The 21,044-nt window shown below is 45.2% G+C and overlaps 1 protein-coding gene and 1 non-coding gene across 17 annotated transcripts in view; one reads left to right on the top strand and one right to left on the bottom strand.

Annotated features, from left to right (window-relative positions):
• Positions 1 to 21,044, top strand: part of KANSL3 (KAT8 regulatory NSL complex subunit 3) — a 69,566-nt gene that overhangs the window by 9,560 nt on the left and 38,962 nt on the right. For all 16 annotated transcript variants that reach the window (XR_009739260.1, XR_009739261.1, XM_061431534.1 and 13 more), the window contains 11 exons: positions 5,159 to 5,249; positions 5,399 to 5,584; positions 14,476 to 14,607; positions 14,849 to 14,965; positions 15,220 to 15,321; positions 15,419 to 15,490; positions 16,798 to 16,872; positions 17,046 to 17,203; positions 19,436 to 19,499; positions 19,926 to 20,126; positions 20,327 to 20,483. Coding sequence is in view for 14 of the 16 variants with exons in the window: in XM_061431534.1 (XP_061287518.1) it covers positions 5,159 to 5,249; positions 5,399 to 5,584; positions 14,476 to 14,607; positions 14,849 to 14,965; positions 15,220 to 15,321; positions 15,419 to 15,490; positions 16,798 to 16,872; positions 17,046 to 17,203; positions 19,436 to 19,499; positions 19,926 to 20,126; positions 20,327 to 20,483 (1,355 nt within the window). In the remaining 2 variants the exon portion in view is untranslated. The remainder of the gene's footprint in view (positions 1 to 5,158; positions 5,250 to 5,398; positions 5,585 to 14,475; positions 14,608 to 14,848; positions 14,966 to 15,219; positions 15,322 to 15,418; positions 15,491 to 16,797; positions 16,873 to 17,045; positions 17,204 to 19,435; positions 19,500 to 19,925; positions 20,127 to 20,326; positions 20,484 to 21,044) is intronic.
• LOC133257918 (U6 spliceosomal RNA) lies at positions 10,650 to 10,756 on the bottom strand. The gene has a single exon (XR_009739766.1). It is a non-coding gene; the product is annotated as a U6 spliceosomal RNA (small nuclear RNA).

The raw sequence follows: 21,044 nt of genomic DNA, 5'->3' as shown, positions 1-21,044 counted from the left end.
CACGCAACATCAGGATCTTACTTCCCCAACCAGGGATCAAGCTCATGCCCCCTGCACTGGGAGCACAGAGTCCTAACTACTGGACCACCAGGGAAGTCCCCAGATAACTTGCGATATTTAGAAAATGCATCCCCCCACCCCAGCTGACTCTTGGGTTCTCTAGTAATGCCTGATATTCCATGAAACATGATTTTAAATATCTCTTTCTTCTTGATTTAATTGTCTAGATCAGGGGTTGGCAAACTATGGCCTGTGCGCCAAATCCAGCCCATTGCTTGTTTTTCTATGACCCATGAGCTAAGAATGGATTTTACATTTTTGAGTGATTGAAAAAAAATCAAAAGAAGACACAAGAAATTCAAAATTCAGGGTACATAAACACAGTGTTATTGGAACACAGTCACGCCCACTCATTTAGGTATTGTCTGTGGCTGCTTTTGCACTACAATTGTGGACTGAAATAGTTGTGACGGAAACTCTAAAATATTTAGTATCCAGTCCACTATATAGAAAAAGTCTGCTGACTCCTGGTCTAGATTTGTGTCTGCATGCCAAAATCGTGTGACTTGGTGAACTTTTGAAAATTAATATATATTTGCAGGTATGGTGATGTTTCCCAAAGAAGTTGGACCAGCTTTTTTCCCCCAGATGTTTGTCAGATATCAAGTTTAATTAGATGCACAGCTTTTCAGACATGTAACAAAATACTCCTGACATATGGTACTTCAGGGCCTTGCTCAAATGGATTCGAGGACATTGCCAGCATTTCAGTAAAAGCATCTAGTGTCCTGCGATAGCAGATTGTCTATCGTAGAAATCGGAACTTCTGAATTCAATTAAAAAATATTCTCCTTTTCTGAATTTGCTCTAATTGTATCTCTCAGTATTGTATGTATAATATCTATGTGTTAATCTCAGACAGATGTTTGAAATTTTGATTCAAGACCTTTGAGTTGTTTATTTTCCCTCCCTCTTTCCCCGTCATTCCTCTTCCTTTCTCCTGGTGTTTAAGCAAAGAATTTTATGATCTGAAAAAGTAAGTGTGACCTTTTTCTTCTCTCTGATGTTCTTTGTTTCTCTCTGCTTGACTTCTGGTTAAAAAAAAAACTCTTTAGACATTTTAATATTGAATTAGTGTCAGAGAAAGAATTATCTTTGAAAATATCAGGCTCTTCTAGGACTGGTGTGACTTTGGCTGCTTTGGATAAAAGAAGCCAGAAATCAGAATGTCATTCGGTTTCAGTGGGAGTGTGGAGAACATAAAATTGTCTGATCTCATCTAAGCAATGGAGAGAAGACATTTTTGTACCCATGAAAATTGAATAGGTTTAGATGGGGGAGTGTATTGACTCACCACAGTTCCCATCAGCTGTTTGACTGTTTAGACTTGTATCTAAAATTCTGTCTCCTGTTTTTAAATTTTTCCTTAATTATATCTTTTGCATACTCTTAATCTTCGGTTAGATCATTTTTTTCTGCCCATTTAATTTTCTAGCCTCCCACGAAGCTCACAAAATACAGAGAATATGTTTCAGTTCTTGGAATCACTTTGTTATATATCCAGCAACTAAGTTCAATCCTAAGAACTTTTTCTGGGGGTTTTAGACTTGTGGTTTTTCAATTTAATTTCAGCTGTCAGTGGTGTATGGTAGTAATTTCTAAATAGCTTTCTAGTCCCCCTCCCATTTTTGTCCACATCATTTTCCTTGCTCCCATCATTTTGGGTTTCAGCATAAATACAGGGTAAGAAAAACAAATAGAGAAAACCTCCTGTTGTATGATAAAGAACAAGATAATTTTGGAAATGCTGTCAGTACCTTGTAAGTAAAAATTATATACACCTCATTCTCTTTCCTTGGGATTAGGGTTTGCAACCTGATTGATAGGCTTTGAGAAAGCTCAAGAGATCCTTGAACATAAAGAAATTGTATTCGTTGTTTAACCTGTTTGATTATCACTGAGCAGCATTGCTGGGGTTAAGGACTCAGTCGCTCTGTCTTGTCTGACTCTTGTGACCCCGTGGACTGTACCTGCCGGGCTGCTCTGTCCGTGGGATTTTCCAGGCCAGAATACTGGAGTGGGGTGCCATTTGCACCTCCAGGGGTAAGGCTGCAGTGTAATACTGCTTTCAAGGTTTTACAGGTGCTTTTACATATTATTCACACAGAACGGAAAATTCTAAAATTCTAAAATTTTAACACGGGTCTTTCATTTCCACTTCAAGAGATTTATCCTGCAGAGAGATTTGCATGACCATGTGAAGATGCAGAGAGATATGTATATGAGTGTACTGGGGAGAGGTGGGGTTGTCACTGTGACTGTTTATATTAGTAATAAAAGGGACAGAACCTCAGTGCCCACCAGTAGGGTAGAACCAGTCATTAAAAGCAAGGAAGTTTATTAATAAGGAAGTATCCTTGTATCTCCAGAGAGCTTTTTATAACTACTTGTGGACATCCTTTGTCTCCTCCGACCACCACCAAAACCCAGGCCCAGCAAAGAATCACTATGCATAAGAGAAGTGCTACTCATGTTAGTGTGTAATACATTTAAATAATGTAAAGGAAGATAAGATTATGAACCAGCGGACCGGTGATGCTAGTTCACACAAGCCTTCCTGGTCCCAAGGTATCCTGAGCCCCAGCCTTGAGTAAAAGCTTCTACTCCCCCATCTTCCAAGTCCAGAATCTCTCTGAATATCAAACCACAGCAAAAACTGGCTAGATACTGATGAAGTACCAGAAGTTAAGCCAGGAGAGCTGTGGGAAGATAAGAAAACATCAAGAAACCTGAGATGGCTGCTGGAACCCCACAAGAGGTTATGAAAGGATGAGTGGCTTTGGAGGTTGAGACGGGCGTTAGCTGTGGCAACAAAAGCTACTAAAGACAGAGGGCACTTCTGAAGAGAAAGTTCTGTGACCGTGGACTTGGGCTGCTGTCATAGAACTTTTACTCCCATCAGTAATCGTAGCCTGAGTTTTATAGATAATCTTGTCCATCTCTTTTGCAGTCAAGGAGACTAAAGGTACACAGCCAGCTCCTGGCTCATAGCTAGTGTTTTCCTGGACTTTGTGACTGTGGTAAGTTGTAAAACTGGAGACGTAACGTGGTAGATGGAGATTGTATTTTATAGAAGGAAAGGAAGTTGGGCTGTTATTTCCTCCTTTCTGGAAGGTATTTACTCTTTTCAAGGATAGTGAGATGATGGTTGAAGTTGGAAGCAATGTTCTTGTGGTCCAGGCACCCTGATCTGGTGAAGGGCTCTATGTATAGTTGCCCCACATGATGTATCAGTGTTGCGCTGCTCCTCAGGACCTGGGCACCTCCTGTGGTAGGGAGTGTGAGGGTTTAAATTTGTTCTCCGCTGTTCACAGGGTTTAGAGTGCAGTGTGTGTACAGCTCCTCTGTGTCTTTATTCAGCAGATGGTTAAAGTCCCTGCTCTGTGTCAGACACTTTTAAAACAGACAGAAATCTTTGCCGTCTTGGCCTGTACATTCTAGCAGAGGGAGACAAACCAAACATAAATAAAACGGATAGAATGTGAGATGGGGGTAGGGAATCCCGAGGTGAGAGTCTTGTGTTGGCAGTTTTAAGTAGGGGTGAGTCGGGGGAACCCTCAGTAGAAGGTGACATCTGAGCAAGAACCTGGCAGTTGGAGAGGGAGCCACTGTTTCAGGCGGAGGGAGTGGGTGGCTAGGGCCCAGTCTGTGCGGCGGGAGCATGCAGGGTGCATGAGGAGAAAAGGGAAGGGGCGATGCAGGGAAGCATAGTAAGCTGGGGGCTGTCGTGGAGGATGAAGTTGGAGAGCCAGGGGGTCCACACAGCCCATGGCAAGGACTTTGACTCTCAGCTGACTTAAATGGGCTTGGTTTGCAGTTGTCACAGTCCTACTTACTTCATCCCAACTGATGTGGAGTGCTACCTTGATGTCATTCCAGGCTCTCATTTGGGTCTGGCATCCACCTAAATTTTTAAAATGAGATTTAATCACCACTTTATTTTTATGGCAGGGAGAGCCGGTAAACAAATACTGGAATAAATTGGGCATCTTCTGTTACGTTTTTCTTGGTATCTGTAGGAAGATTACTGGCCAGAGTTGGAGTCTCAGAGTAATTAAGGTTGTCAGGAGTGGGGTGGAGAGGGTAAAGCTTTAGTCAGCTCCACGCAGCTGTGCGGCGTTTCATGAGGTTGGGACGAGCAATAGGGTAGGCTTCTAATAGCAGGGAATTTATAGCTGAGTTGGAGGAAGAACCATAAAGCCTCCCATGAGCGAGGTCAAAGTGCACCAACCAGGGCTGTGCCCTGGATGCACAGCACTGACTGCCAGGGGGCAGCTGTGGCCTGGCAGAAACATCGTGAAGCAGCTATCCTCCGGCTAAAGGTGAGTTAGAGACACATCACCTATTCAAACATTGTACAAAGTAAATTTGTTAGTTGTGGGATATACAGAAAAAACATGGAGAAAGAAGGAAGGTTAATGAGGGGTGGATTATCTAGGAGTGGGAGACCAGCCACTTGGTTTTGTTGTATTTTTGTCCCTGACACTGATGTAAGTAGGCCTCTTATCTTAGTGTGAGGTTTTAGTGCACTAAATGCTTCCTCATCCTGTCTACCTTTTTTGAGTAACTTGTGAGATTCAGATATGTCTGTGCAGTGCTGCCTTGCTTTTGTTTACTAATGGATTATTTTAGCTGTTAGGTAATTAATGAGCTTTGCTAGTACCACAAAGGCATAATTCCTGGTGGCTCAGCAGTAAAGAATCTGTCTGCCAATGCAGGAGACACAGGTTCAATCCCTGGGTTGGGAAGAGCCCCTGGAGAAGGAAATGGCAACCCACTCCAGTATTCTTAACTGGAAAATCCTATGGACAGAGGAGCCTGACAGGCTACAGAGTTGGACATGACTGAGCGACTGAACACCAAACAGCAAAGCCCCACAAAGACTTGTCGCATGTGTATTAACACATGTGCTGAGGTGCTTCGCTGGCAGGACTGGGCCCGGAATCTGGGTGTTGTGCTTTAGCTTGGTACTCAGCTACTTGGAGTTACAGTGTTTCACAATGGGAACAAAAATCATGACATGATCTTCTTTGCAGTGAACTGGTGCAGGGAGCGTCCCCAGGGTTTGACTCTTAATTCCTCAGAGTGTCTCTTACAGGACTGGCTGGACCCTGGCCCAGAACAAGCTATTCAACAAGATCCTCAAAGCCCTGCAGTCTGACCGGCTCGCCCGCTTGGCCAATGAAGGGGTAAGACTCCAGAAATCTGCCCCCAGTGGGCCTCCCTAGCTCAGGCCTCTCTGACTGGCTCACTTGTTGGGCGCTACCCCCCACCATCCCCCAACCCCAGTTGCTAACAAGGTGACCCTCAGACTTTGCCCTCTACTTCCACCGTTCAGGCTTGTAATGAGCCCGTGCTGCGTCGTGTCGCTGTGGACAAGTGTGCGAGGAGAGTGCGGCAGGCTCTGGCAAGTGTGAGCTGGGACACCAAGCTGATCCAGTGGCTGCACACCACCCTGGTGGAAACCCTGAGTCTGCCCATGCTGGCAGCCTACCTGGATGCTCTGCAGACGCTGAAAGGGAAGGTAAGGCTGGGATGGGTGTCTGCCCTGTCCTGGGGTAGCCAGCCTCTGCTGTGGGTTCAGGAAACGGGACTGGGCCGGGTCATTGCCTGGTCAGTCTGGAGGACATGACTGAAGCTAATGTGCTTGCTCTTAAAAATAGGAGACATGGTGTCATTTCACGTTCTCATTCGGCATAAATGTCTTCAGCCCTCCTGTCTCTAGGATGAGGTGTGGCGCCCCCAAACCAGAGAACATGTTTAGCCTCTACAGCCCTGCAACTTGTGGTTTGAGGTGAGGTGAGAAAGGAGAAGACAGATGAAGGGTTTACCAGGGTGAAGTGTTGAGAGAGGAGTGAGAAGCAGATACCCACGGAGCTGAGAGTGGGGTGGGGCAGGGGAGGTGTTCAGAGCCAGGAGCACAGGGCCGACGCCTCAGTCTCTGCTGATTGTGACAAGCCTTCAGTAGCAGCACTCTGACTTATATCATGCTTTATAGAGCGCCGTTGCCTTTCCCCACTTCCTTGCTGGGACAGTGCTGCAGTCACGCTGTTTTCCTTGGTGACTCTGGTTTACTGTGGGTGTAGTTGGACTGTTCAGTGTGATGGAGTACTGGTTCTGGACACAGACCACCTGGCTGATCCTTTCATCACTAATTAGCTGTGTAATCTTGGGTTAACACCTCAGTTTCCTCATCTCTAAAAAATGGCTGATTATAATAATACCTGCCTAGGATTTTTGTGATAATTTGTTAATCTGGATAGAATGCTTGGCACAAAGTTTGGCACATAGGAAACCCAGGGTAACTGTTCGTGATTTATAAGTGGTACCATTATATTTAGTGTGTTTTGCTCCAGCATGGCCTCAGATAACTTGGATTAATTCAGTTTTTTACTTTTGTGGGTTTTTTTCTCCTTTGCAAGCAGCTGGCCAGCAACTTTCCCCAGCCATATTCCCCAAATTTCCAGACTTACTGTTTCCTATCTGTTTGTAAGTTGAAGGATGCTGAGTTTGTTTGAAAGCAGAAGAAGACTGGTTTAGCTTCTGGAAATAAAACTCAGGACTAGATGCATTAATAAAATGCATGGTAGGAATTTGACATTAATTTGTACGTTCTGCCTTTGGAAAGAGAACAGCATTAGTGAATCTACTCTAGGGGACCAGTGTAGTCATGCCCAGAGTCCACGTCCCTGCTTCTCTTTGTGTGCCCAGTATGCCTTGGAGGTCTTTTTCCTCATAATGAAGTTGGCACTGCTTTCCAACTGAAGTTATTGTCTGGATGTTCCCAACAAATACATGTTTCGTGTCTCCAGTGTGCCGGGTGTTGGGATGAGCAAAACAAATTCTGTCTCCTCTGATGGAGCTGATTTTCTAGTGGAGAAAGAGGCAAATGAAAAGATGGCCCCAGACTTCCCCCTGTGCTGCTCCTCTGCAGTGGTCACCCTGGCTCAAGTGTGAACAGGGGGCAGCAAGGGCACAGGGTGGGTAAGGGGCCAAGACAGGCCCCTGCCAGAGAGCAGTGGCCTGCAGTCGAGCATTTCCACTGCTCTCTACAGCATTCCGCCTGTGGAAAGAGAACAGCGTTGGTGAGTCTGCTCTGGGGGACCAGTGAAGTGGTGCCCAGAGTCCACTTCTCAGTTTTTCTTTGCATGCCCAGTATGCCTGGGAGGTCATTTCCCTCAATGAAGTTGGCACTGCCTTCCAACTGAAGTTATTGTCTGGGTGTTCCAAAGTGAATGAAGTAGTGTTCAGGTTTATTGAGCATCACGGGCCACGGGCGGTACCCCACAGGTGTGCACGGTGCATGCTGCTGAGTCACAGTGTGGGTTAGCTGGGACGGCAGAGGAAGGGCAGTTATCGGGGGCCCAGACTACAAGGTGCTGATCTGCTCAGTGGTAGCTCTCCCATCAGGCTCTTGTTTTCCCATGACTGTTAGAGTCACAACAAATATTTAAGTTGTTCCCCAAACTTCTAATGTACCAGCTGGATGGAATTGTCAGTGAATGGGGTCACGCTCTAGGCCCAGTTACTTTCACCATCAGACCTGTTGTAAAGGGAGCAGAGAAGGTATGGGCCCCATCCTCTTCACTGTCTGCTCAGAGTGATCCTGTGCTGGAGAGAGTAGGGATGCTTGGTCTGCCTAGCTTCACTCAGGCAAAGGAGTCTAAGTGTTCTATATTTACAAAAAAGCGAGTTTCAAGGCTTTGTCATTTCAGAGGTGTACTCTGCTATGTGTATGTGTGTGTGTGTGTGTGTGTGTGCACGCGTGCTGTGTGCTCAGTCATGTCTGATTCTGCGATCTCATGGGCTGTAGCCTGCCAGGCTTCTCCAGGCAAGAATGCTGGAGTGGGTTGCCATTTCCTACTCCAGGAGATCTTCCTGACCCAGGGATGGAAGCTGCATCTCTTGCAGTGGCAGGTGGATTCTCTACCACTGAGCCATGGGGAAACTGCCAGATAAAAGTTTTTAAAATCTAATATTCACTCAGATCCTCTACCTCTAGGTGTTGAGTGGCTCACAGTGACAAAATATCAATTAGTTTTAAAGAAACACCCGGTTTAGGGTGAAGATCCTTTACAATTTGACACTGTCCTTTGTTACTGCTGCTGCTGCTGCTAAGTCTCTTCAGTTGTGTCCGATTCTGTGCAACCCCATAGACGGCAGCCCATCAGGCTTCCCCGTCCCTGGGATTCTCCAGGCAAGAGTACTGGAGTGGGGTGCCATTGCCTTCTCCTTTGTTACTAGCCTCTCCTATTTCCTTACTTGAATTCTTGACTTCAGGCCTTCTGTGCCTAGAGTGAGCCCTGGACTTTCTTGTTTATATCTGGTGTCTGTTTAGAAAGCTTTTCCCTGTCTTCTGCTGGAATTGTTCAGAGTGCATCTCACTTCGCATGCTGAATCTGCACTTCCCTCTTCTCTGCTGGATGGTTCGGGTCACAGCAGTGAGGCTTCTGTTTCTTTACGGCACTTCCCAGCCCCTCCTCTCTGGTGATTTGTATGCTCGCCTTCGTAGATTGTAGATTAAACTCCTTTGCAGTCAGCACTAGCCTGGTGCCTTGTAACAGCAGTGTTGCATAAATGTTTGTTTCCTGAGTTAAACTGAGACAGCCTCATGGTTAAATATTCTCCTCATTTTTTGTGCAGAGCTCTTTTTGTTTTTTGTTTTTTGTTTTTTTTCCTTTTTTTATTTTATTTTATTTTTAAACTTTACATAATTGTATTAGTTTTGCCAAATATCAAAATGAATCCACCGCAGGCATACATGTGTTCCCCTTCCTGAACCCTCCTCCCTCCTCCCTCCCCATACCATCCCTCTGGGTCGTCCCAGTGCACCAGCCCCAAGCATCCAGTATCGCGCATCGAACCTGGACTGGCAACACGTTTCTTACAGGATATTCTACATGTTTCAATGTCACTCTCCCAAATCTTTCCACCCTCTCCCTCTCCCACAGAGTCCATAAGACTGTTCTATACATCAGTGTCTCTTTTGCTGTCTCGTACACCAGGTTATTGTTACCATCTTTCTAAATTCCATACATATGCGTTAGTATACTGTATTTATGTTTTTCCTTCTGGCTTACTTCACTCTGTATAATAGGCTCCAGTTTCATCCACCTCATTAGAACTGATTCAAATGTATTCTTTTTAATGGCTGAGTAATACTCCATTGTGTATATGTACCACAGCTTTCTTATCCATTCATCGGCTGATGGACATCTAGGTTGCTTCCATGTCCTGGCTATTATAAACAGTGCTGCGATGAACATTGGGGTACACGTGTCTCTTTCCCTTCTGGTTTCCTCAGTGTGTATGCCCAGCAATGGGATTGCTGGATCATAAGGCAGTTTTATTTCCAGTCTTTTAAGAAATCTCCACACTGTTCTCCATAGTGGCTGTACTAGTTTGCATTCCCACCAACAATGTAAGAGGGTTCCCTTTTCTCCACACCCTCTCCAGCATTTATTATTTGTAGACTTTTGGATCGCAGCCATTCTGACTGGTGTGAAATGGTACCTCATAGTGGTTTTGATTTGTATTTCTCTGATAATGAGTGATGTTGAGCATCTTTTCATGTGTTTGTTAGCCATCTGTATGTCTTCTTTGGAGAAATGTCTGTTTAGTTCTTTGGCCCATTTTTTGATTGGGTCATTTATTTTTCTGGAGTTGAGCTGTAGGAGTTGCTTGTATATTTTTGAGATTAGTTGTTTGTCAGTTGCTTCATTTGCTATTATTTTCTCCCATTCTGAAGGCTGTCTTTTCACCTTGCTAATAGTTTCCTTTGATGTGCAGAAGCTTTTAAGGTTAATTAGGTCCCATTTGTTTATTTTTGCTTTTATTTCCAATATTCTGGGAGGTGGGTCATAGAGGATCCTGCTATGATGTATGTCAGAGAGTGTTTTGCCTATGTTCTCCTCTAGGAGTTTTATAGTTTCTGGTCTTACGTTTAGATCTTTAATCCATTTTGAGTTTATTTTTGTGTATGGTGTTAGAAAGTGGTCTAGTTTCATTCTTTTATAAGTGGTTGACCAGATTTCCCAGCACCACTTGTTAAAGAGATTGTCTTTAATCCATTGTATATTCTTGCCTCCTTTGTCAAAGATAAGGTGTCCATATGTGCGTGGATTTATCTCTGGGCTTTCTATTTTATTCCATTGATCTATATTTCTGTCTTTGTGCCAGTACCATACTGTCTTGATAACTGTGGCTTTGTAGTAGAGCCTGAAGTCAGGTAGGTTGATTCCTCCAGTTCCATTCTTCTTTCTCAAGATTGCTTTGGCTATTCGAGGTTTTTTGTTTTTCCATACAAATTGTGAAATTATTTGTTCTAGCTCTGTGAAGAATACTGTTGGTAGCTTGATAGGGATTGCATTGAATCTATAAATTGCTTTGGGTAGTATACTCATTTTCACTATATTGATTCTTCCAATCCATGAACATGGTATATTTCTCCATCTATTAGTGTCCTCTTTGATTTCTTTCACCAGTGTTTTATAGTTTTCTATATATAGGTCTTTAGTTTCTTTAGGTAGATATATTCCTAAGTATTTTATTCTTTCCGTTGCAATGGTGAATGGAATTGTTTCCTTAATAAAAATATGGAACGCTTCATGAATTTGCGTGTCATCCTTGCTCAGGGGCCATGCTAATCTTCTCTGTATCGTTCCAATTTTAGTATATGTGCTGCCGAAGCGAGCACCAGAGCTCTTTTTAGTCTTGCTCTTTTAAAATTAAGAACACTGTCCTTTCTTGTCATTTCCAGGAATAACTTATCTTCTTGTGCTATCTTCAAACTTTTAATTTTAATTAAAATATAACTGACATATAGGATTTCCCTGTTGGCTCAGATGGTAAAGAGCCTGCCTGCAATGCAGTGTTCCCCTGGGTCAGGTAGATCCCTTGGAGAAGGAAATGGCAACACACTCCAGTATTCTTGCCTGGAGAATTCCATGGGCAGAGGAGCCTGGCGGGCCACAGTCCATGAAATCGCTAAGAGTCGGACACAGCTGAGTGACTAACACACATACACACATACAAGTGACGTTTATTGACAAGTATACAATATGTTTCAATATTTGTATGTATGGTAAAATGATTACCACAGTAAGTCTAGTTAACATTTGTCACTGTATGTAGTTAAAGAAATTTTTTTTCTTCTGATGAGCATTTTTAAGATTTATTCTTATAGCAGCTTTCAAATATGGAGTATAGTATTATTAACTATAGTCATCATGCTGTATGTTACATCCCTTGACTTTATTTATTTCATTCTTTTTGATCCCTTTTACCAATTTAACTAATCTCCCATCCCATCCCTCTGACAACCAACAGTCTGTTTGTATCTATGAGTTTAGTTTTTGTTTTGTTTTTCCATATCCCAGATACACATTAGATCATTTGGTATTTGTCTTTTTCCATCTGACTTACTTCACTTGGCACAGTGCCCTCAGGGTCCATCCATGCTTTTGTACATGGCAAGATTTCCTTTTTATGGCTGCATAATATTCTGTTGTATACATATTTCCACATTTTCTTTACCCATTCATCTATCAGTGGGCACTTACATTGTTTTCATATCTTGCCTATTGTAAATAATGCTACAGTGAATATGGCGGTGCATATATCTTTTTGAGATGGTGTTTTTGTTTTCTTTAGGTAAATACCCAGAATTGGAATTCCTGGATTATGTGGTAGTTCTGTTTTTAATTTTAGGAGGAATGTCTATTAGTGTTTTTCATAAAAGTTGTACCAGTTTACATTCTCACCAAAATGTATAAGGGTTTCCTTTTCTGCACATCCTTGCCAGCATTTGTTAATGCCTGTCTCTTTTGATAATAGCTACTCTAACAGGTGTGAGATGACATCTCATTGTGGTTTTGGTTTGTATCTCCCTGATGCTTAGTAATGTGGAGCATGTTTTCATGTATAGTGTATAAGGTCTGTATATCTTCTTTGGAAAAATGTCTATTCCAATCTCCCACTTGTTAATCACATTGTCTTATTGGTGTTGAGTTGCATGAGTTCTTTGTGTGTTTTGGATATTAACCCCTTATCAGATACATGACTTGAAAATGTTTTCTCCCCTTCAGTAAGTTGCCTTTCCCTTTTGTTGATGTTTTCCTTTGTTTTGCAGGAGCTTTTTAGTTTGTAGTTCCACGTGTTTATTTTTGCTATTGCTGCCTTCGCTTTTGGTGTCAGATCCAAAAAAATATTGCCAAGACTGACATCAAGGAGCTTACTGCCTATGTTCTCTTGTAGAAGTTTTATGGTTTCAGATCTTCATTCAGAATCTTGAATCCATTCTGAGTTAATCGTATAAGGTAATACGATGGTCCAGTTCATTCTTTTGCATGTAGCTATCCAGCTTTCTCAACACCATTTATTGGAGAGCCTGTCCTTTCCCTGCTGTGTGTTCTTGGCTCCTTTGTCATAAGTTAGTTGACCGTACATGCTGAGTTTATCTCTGGACTCACTGTTCTCTTCCGTTCTCCTGGGCGTCCGTTTTTGTGCCTGTGCCATACTGTTTTGATTACTGTAACTTTGTCAGATAGTTAGAATCAAGAAGCATGATGCCTTTAGCTTTGTTCCTTCTACTTAAGATTGTTTTGACTATTTGGGGCCTTTTGTGGGTCCATACAAATTTTAGGATAATTTGTTCTATTTCTGTGAAAAATGCCATTGGAATTTTGATAGGGATTGCATTGAATTTGTATAGTATATTGCTTTTTGGGTAGAATGGACATTTTAACAATATTAATTCTTCCGGTCTGTGAGCATAGAATATCTCCATTTATTTGTATCTTATTCAGTTTCTTCAGTTAATGTCTTACAGTTTTCAGATAAGATGTTCTCATTCCTTTTACCTCCTTAGTTAAATTTAACCTGGGAAGCCCTAGTTAAATTTATTCCTAGCTATTTAATTCTTTTTGAAGCTTTGTAAATGAGCATATTTTCTCAATTTCTCCACTATTATTTAGAAATGCAACAGATTTTTGTATATTGATTTTGTATCCTGCAAATTCACTGAATTCATGTATTCTAATGGTTTTTTTGGTGTCTAGGGTTTGCTGTATGTAATATGATGTCATCTGCAAATCTGTAGTTTCACTTCTTCCTTTCTAATTTGAATGCCTTTTAGTTCTGTTTCTTGCCTGATTGCTCTAGCTAGGACTTCCAGTACTGTGTTGAATAAAAGTGGTGAGGGCGGGCATCCTTGTCTGGTTCTCATCCTAGAGGGAAAGCTTTTGGTTTTTTACTGTTGAGTTTGATGTTAGCTATGGACTGAACTTTTCCCACATGCATCACCATAGTAGTTTTTATTCTTATTTCTCAAAAAAATTGTGTTTGTTTTGGCTGTGCTGGATCTTCTTGCTGCATGGGCTTTTCTTTAGTTGTGGTGCGGGGCCTTCTCTTAATTGTGGACATTTTGACTTTCTGCGGGCAGTATGAGATTCACACAGACGTTTCTTTTCAGTGGAAGCATCAGCAAGTCTGTAATCTATATTTACACATCTTTGAGGTCACATTTTTGGTAGATTGTAATGGTGTAATGTGGAACCACTGATACGGAGAGCAAACTAAAATTACACAGATTTTTCAGCTTCATTGCGGGTGGTTAGTGTCCCAAGCCCATGTTTTTCAAGGGTCAACAGTATACATAGTATAGTAGGCTGTATTACTTGGAGCATAGTAACAAATTTCTTTAACACTCCAGAGCTTGAAGGCAGTATACTAGAAGAAAATGCAGAGTTTTATTTTGTTTTTAACTTATAAAATCAACTGATGTTTGTTGAGGAAATTTAGAAAATATAAAAGGAAAGGAAAAAGCTTCTTCATATCTCCATAAAGTTTATTATTAACATTTTCACATATTCTCTTATTGTATTTTTCTTAATTAGAGATGATTTTTATATTTTCTGTTTTACCTTTAACATTTTAGCAGGGGACTTTCGTATATTACTGCAAACTGTTTTAAGCATTTTAACTTAGTCCATAAGATCTGATTATGTAGATAACGTGCTTAGCCACTTCTTGTGCATGCCTTGATGTTGCTTCTACTCTTCGACTATTACTGAGAATGAGTTTATCTTTTGCTTACCCGCTACCCCCTGTGTGTGTGTGTGTGCATGTGTGCATGTGTGTTTCTGATACAGTTTTAGGAAAGGGATGGGAATAAGTTTAAGTTTCTTGATGCATATTACCAGATTGGTTTCCAAAGGACTGTATCCATTTACCTTTAATGATGGAGGGTATATTTTTAGCCATCCACTTGTTTGTACTTTTTCTTGTGAGTAAAGCCTGAGAGGCGTCATTGGAATCTGTCCTTGGCGCACAGTGGGGCTGTGTCCTCCCGCCTGACCCTGGTAGTGGGGTCTCCTGCCTCACACTGGAAGTGTCTTCATTCTCCCTTGCTTCTAGATCCCCACGTTGATTGACCGGATGCTTGTGTCCTCCAACACAAAGACCGGGGCTGCAGGAGCTGAGGCCTTGTCCCTCCTACTGAAGAGGCCCTGGGACCCTGCCGTGGGGGTGCTTTCTCATAACAAACCAGTAAGTTGGACTTCACTATGGCCCGTGAAGTTTATTTTAGACTCCAGTCTCAGAACCGTGGCAAGAGGATAATAAATGGCGTGTTTAACTGTGTTCACTAATAACTGGCTGTGTGTCATGCTTAACATAGTTTCCTGAGCAAATCAGCATTGGTGAGGATAAGCTAGGTCGTGGGGTACGTGGGGTTCCGTTGGGGAGCCTCCCTCACTCACTGGCTCTCTGATGGGGTCTTACTCTGTAGAGCAAACTCCCCGGCTCTCCTCTCATCCTCATCGCCTCCTCCGGGCCTTCTAGCTCCGTGTTCCCCACCTCACGCCGCCACCGCTTCTGGCAGTCTCAGCTGTCCTGCTTAGGCAAGGTATGTAGGGGGCGGGGGGGCAGCTCGAGAGGCAGACAGATGCTCGATGCTTAGTGAACTTAGTACACTCCTTTGTGTACAAGAAACGGGCGCCGAGATGCGAGGTGGATGGACTTGAATGTGGTGCATCCTCCGAGTCTCTGGACTGCTGATGGTGCTTATCCAGGGTTGGAGGGTTCAGGGGAGGCTAAGCAGACTGGAGAGAAGAGCGGAGACTGAGCTCATGGCATGGCAGCCCCCTCTCTTTCCTTTAGGTCATCCCTGTCGCCACCCACCTGCTGAGCAATGGGAGTGGAGTGGGGGTGCTGCAGTGTCTGGAGCACATGATCGGGGCGCTGAGAAGCAAAGTGCTGGAGGTGAGGCTGCTCCTCTGTCAGCTCGCCGCCGCTCACCCAGCATTCTGCATCCATCTGCGGCCTCCTGTCTCACTGTCTTCTTTCTCTCCCCACAAAGATTCACAGCCATTTCCCCCACAAGCCCATCATCTTGATTGGCTGGAATACAGGAGCCCTGGTGGCCTGTCACGTAAGTAACCCCGTCTTATCCAGAGCTTGTCTGGGGCTCAGCTACTGCTGCTGCTGCTGCAGATAGCTACTGTTGAGCCAGGCACTGTGCTGAATGCTTTGCCTGCATACTTGGATTTTAAACTGTGGGGGACAAGCTTTGTTTTTTAACTTTATTGTAGAAAATGTTAAGCAGAAATTTAAAGGGAGGATAGACTGGTGTGGTAACCCCTTGGGCCCCTCATTAAGCCCTGCCAGTAACTGGTCAGAGCCAAGGCCTTTTTCATCTTACCTCTGCCCACTTTCAGCTCCCTCCAGTTACTTTGAAAAAAACACCAAGTATTTTCTTTATATATATTTTAGCGTGTAGCTAAAAGACGGTTACTCCTTGGAAGAAGAGTTATGACCAACCTAGACAGCATGTTAAAAAGCAGAGACATTACTTGGACAGCAAAGGTCCGACTAGTTAAGGCTATGGTTTTCCCAGTAGTCATGTATGGATGTGAGAGTTGGATTATGAAGAAAGCTGAGCGCCAAAGAATTGATGCTTTTGAATTGTGGTGTTGGAGAAGACTCTTGAGAGTCCCTTGGACTGCAAGGAGATCCAACCAGTCTATCCTAAAGGAAATCAGTCCTGAATATTCATTGGAAGGACTGATGCTGAAGATGATAATCCAATACTTTGGCCACCTGATGTGAAGAACTGACTCATCTGAAAAGACCCTGATGCTGGGAAAGATTGAAGGCGGGAGGAGAAGGGGCCGACAGAGCATGAGATGGTTGGATGGCATCACCGACTCAATGGATATGAGTTTGAGTAAACTCCGAGAGTTGGTGATGGACAGGGAGGCCTGGTGTGCTGCAGTCCATGGGGTCGCTGAGTCAGATACGACTGAGCGACTGAACTGAACTGAACTGGGCACTGTCTGTTAATTTCGAAAGGGAGAGGTATTCCTCACATAAGGGACAAGAGCAGCATTTGTGTTCTCTTGGTTGCATTTGTTCTTAGTGGAGGAAAAAGGAAGGACTCAAGCCTTGCAAATTCCCATGATGGAAGCATTAAACCTCCCATCCTCCCAGAGGTTCAGGTGGGGTCCCCTGTGGGCCCCGGTTCTCTCAGTGGGGGCTGCTGGTATAACCAGACAGCCTGTGTTCTGTCCTCCTACTGCCCTACTGTGTGGCTGGTACACCTGTACCATCACCTGGGGGCGTGTCATCGCCTGGGAGTTACAACGGGAGGAGGAGGTGGGGCCTGCTGGCGGCTTCTGGGTAGGATGTGGCTGTGGGGAAGTCAGTCGGCCTCGAGGCAGACCATGCCGTTATCTGCAGGTGTCAGTGATGGAGTATGTCACTGCCGTCGTCTGCCTTGGGTTTCCTCTGCTTACCGTGGACGGCCCCAGAGGGGTAAGTGCGGGGCCTGCGGGCTGCCGGGTCACCGGCCGGTGGGAGGACAGGAGTAGGAGCCTCTCCAGGCTGCTGCTCAGAGGCCGCGGCTACCTGGGCAGTCTCTTGAGTGCACTTGCCAGGCAGTGTTGAGCATGTATGAACTGGCTGACTGTAAAACCGGACCTGTTTAGGATGTGGACGATCCCCTCTTGGATATGAAGACTCCAGTCCTCTTTGTCGTCGGTCAGAACTCCCTGCAGTGCCACCCTGAAGCCATGGAGGACTTCCGGGAGAAGATTCGGGCGGAGAACAGCTTGGTGGTGGTTGGGGGAGCTGATGACAATCTCAGGTGGGTAGGGTCCCTGGGCTCTGCCAGAGTGCCATGTTGGAAAGATGCTTACTTCTAAAAAGTTGGAAAAATTGTACCAAAAAATTCTATATACTGTTCACCCAAACTTCCCAAATGTTAACATCTTGCATAACCAAAAAGTAATTGTCAAAGCTGGGAAGTTGACATGGATATGATACTGTAATCTAGTTTGCAGACTCGCATCTCATCACTGTGTCACTGGCACTCATCTGGTCCCGGGCCGAGTCCAGGCTGTGCGTGGCTGCCGGTTGCTGTGTCTCCTCAGCCTCCTCTGATGTGACGCTGCTCCTCAGCCTGTCATGACCTTGACACTTCCCAAGAGTGCTGTTTTGCAGACTGTTCCTCAGCTTAGGGTTTTGGCGTTGTCCGTGATTAGGTTGAGGGCACACTTGGCGGGAATGCCGCGGAGCTCACGTGGCCTGCGTGCATCCTCGGGGCTGCATGATGTTGCCGCGGCCCGTTACTGGCGAGGTCACCGTTGATCACGTCATTAAGGTGGTACCTGCCAGGTTTCTCTACAGTTACTGTGTTTCTCTTTGTAGTTAGTAGTCTTCTTGTGGGGAGAAGATATTTCGAGATGCTGTAATCATAGTCTTTGCCATTCGGCTTTCACTGGGGTAGGCATTTCTTTACATTGTCTTCCTAGTAATACAGAGGATGAATTTGAACAAAGATTTTATTTGTCATGCTGCTGCTGCTAAGTTACTTCAGTCGTGTCCGACTCTGTGTGACCCCATAGACGGCAGCCCACCAGGCTCCTCCATCCCTGGGATTCTCCAGGCAAGAACACAGGAGTGGGCTGCCATTTCCTTCTCCAATGCATGAAAGTGAAAAGTGAAAGTGAAGTCACTCAGTCGTGTCTGACTCTTTGCAACCCCATGGACTGCAGCCTACCAGGCTCCTCCGTCCTTGGGATTTTCCAGGCAAGAGTACTAGAGGTGCCATTGCCTTCTCCTTTTATTTGTCATAGGCGTCCTTTTATATATTTTGGAGTATAAACAACCAGAGTTTGGAAGCGATTTTAGAGGGGTGTCTTTAGTCATTGAGATGGCCATTCTTCCCTTTCAGGGTCTGCCAGAGGGGCCTTTAGTTACATTTTCATGAAATGTACTGAAAAAGAGATTGTGTCCTTTATCGGCCTCCTTTCTCACATGCTCAGTCTTATGTATTAGCTTCCTGTGAATGTTTTTACCGGGGAGCTTAGAGTGAGTGCCTGTTCCCACCCGTCTTGTCACTTTCTCACCCAGAGATCCTTTGGAGAAGCCCTTCTGGCCTTTGTCATCTGACAGCTTCTTGTGGACCTAGAGTCTAATCCTTGGATGCTCAGGGAAATGCTTGCTTATAAATACATTCTTTCCTATTAATTCAGACATCTTACCTATAGGAGGATAGACTTGAGTTGTGGTGAGGGAGTGGGAGGGATGAAAACACCTTTCGCTAGAGTTGCACTGTGAGGCTGCTTGTGAGACATATTTGCCTGGCGCTGAGGGCGTTGGACTGAGTCAGGAGACCTCAGTTTAACTCCTGGCTCCTTTGCTCGGGTGAATCGCTTAACTTCTGGGATTGGTGTCCTCATCTGTAATACGAGCACGTTACATGACAGGGCTAGAGGCCAAACACCAGTGAACTGGGGCCTCAGGATGTGGAGGCTCAGAATGTTGCGCTTCATCTTGTCACTTGGTGCCCTGTTTCTGTCTCTGCTGAGACCCCAGGCAGAAGCCAGGGGATTTAAGTCTGGCTTTCAAAGAGGAGAACGCAGCCAGCGGTGGCCAGTTTCTCTGATCCCTGTAGAACTCACCTGTGGCCACCTTTCCTGGTAATATCATTTCAACAGCACCTAGAAGTCTCAGGGTTTGGAACTGTATTGGGGGACCTCAAGATGAGGTCTTAGCAATCAGGTAGAGTTTTCCTGTGAAGCCGTGGGGACAGGACTTCTGGAGTGGACAGCCCCAAGCACCTTCCACGTTTCTTTGGTTCGTTACCTAGTTGCTTTGTGTCATCCCCACAACTCCATGAGGGAGGTGTTGGGGTTCCTTATTTCGCAGATGTGGAAACTGAGGTTCGGAGAGGTTGCAGACCTGCCTATGGGCTACCATTATCTTCCTTCTTAGGTTTAGAAAAGAACCAACACAGAAGAGAAACCCATTCTTATTTACATTTGTTACTGTGGAATGTTTGGAAAGTAAATATTTCCTCTTTTTTGCCTCTTAGAATAAGCAAAGCAAAGAAGAAATCGGAAGGGTTGACGCAGAGCATGGTGGACAGATGCATTCAGGTACACAGTTGCTTTCTGTGGGTTTCTCAGCTAGGTTTGTCTGTCTGTAACCTTTTAGGCTCGGTCTCCTTGGCAGCATCCTCCCGACTCTATGGAAGATTGGGTATCCCCTGGGGCCTTTGGGGGACCTAAGTCATAAGCAAAGAAAAGGGGGAAAGAGGGAGGGGAGGGAGAAGGAGAGTAATGATCTAAGATGTGAGCAAAGCGGGTGGGGAGGAAGGGTTCACTGAGGAGTGGTAAAGTGTGACCACCCAGAACGCCACCCCCACCCTGGGCACAGGGCCTGGGCTCCTGTGGGTCCTTGGCTGAGTGTAGGGCTTGGGCCATGCTTTGTGAAGTAGGAGGGACAGCACACTGATTTCAAAGCTGGGGTGACTCCATTTTAGTTGGGGCGCTTCCTGAGGCCTGGGCCTCTCCTTCCCCCAGGACGAGATCGTAGACTTCTTGACCGGGGTACTCACTCGTACTGAGGGGCACGTGGGCTCCGAGCCTCGGGATCAGGACGCCGAGAAGAAGAAGAAGCCCCGAGATGTGGCCCGCAGAGACCTGGCCTTCGAGGTCTCAGAGCGGGGCAGTCGACCTGCGTCACCAGCTGCCAAGCTGCCTGCCTCCCCCTCGGGTTCAGAGGTAATGCAGGCAGAGAGGGGCGCTGTTGCTAGGGATTCAGCAGAGTGGGTTCCTGTGCTTCCCGGGGAAGGCTGCTGGCCTTCCCAGGCCTCGGAGTTCCTACAGGGGGAGGCCCTGACCGGGAGACTCCAGGGGGCTTGATGATTGACAGTCCATCCAAACGACCTTGACTTGGCCCTTGTCCTTCTCCATCTACTCAGGATCTCTCCAGTGTGTCCAGCAGCCCCACCTCCAGTCCCAAGACCAAAGTGACCACAGTGGCCTCTTCCCAGAAGTCCAGTCAGATTGGAAGCACCCAGCTGCTGAAGAGACACGTGCAGCGGACAGAGGCTGTGCTGACCCACAGACAAGCCCAAGGTGCGGCCGCCTGGCCCAGGGGCCTCTCTTGGCTTCTGCCTTCTCAGTTGACGTCATGTGGCAGTTGAAAAGTATTGGCACCTGCCGCTTTTTCCAGACATACCTGTCCATGCAGAATTAGGTTGGAATAAATACTGAGGGCTGTTTTCAAGGATAAAATATGACACAAGGTCTATGCGTTGGTGTGACTGTGTGTTCCACTAATTATAGCCTCGTCTTGGCATTTGGGCAAGTTCACCTTAATGAGCCGACTCCATGTATATTGGCCTCAGATATTTTTTCTGACTCCCAGTTGGGGAAGCTGTGTCTTCTCTTCAGGCCCAGCCTTTCCTGCGGTCTGGGAGCTCTCCAGGTCCTGCAGATGGGGCTGGCCGTGCTCATCAGATACCAGGGCAGCTCCAAAGCCTCGTGCCTGCCCTTGGAGAGTTAAGATTCCTACACTGGGACTTGCAGTGATGTTTTTCAGGAATCTCTGGAGATAGGTTTTCAATTAGGCTGGGAAATACTTGTTCAGTTAAAATTAAGAGTTTGGAAAGCAGTGACCGTGATGTAAGAAGCCTC

Source organism: Bos javanicus, chromosome 11 (assembly GCF_032452875.1).
Source record: "Bos javanicus breed banteng chromosome 11, ARS-OSU_banteng_1.0, whole genome shotgun sequence".
NCBI lineage: Eukaryota > Metazoa > Chordata > Mammalia > Artiodactyla > Bovidae > Bos > Bos javanicus.
Note: the sequence above shows the minus strand (reverse complement) of the source record. Positions and strands in the feature narration are given on the sequence as shown.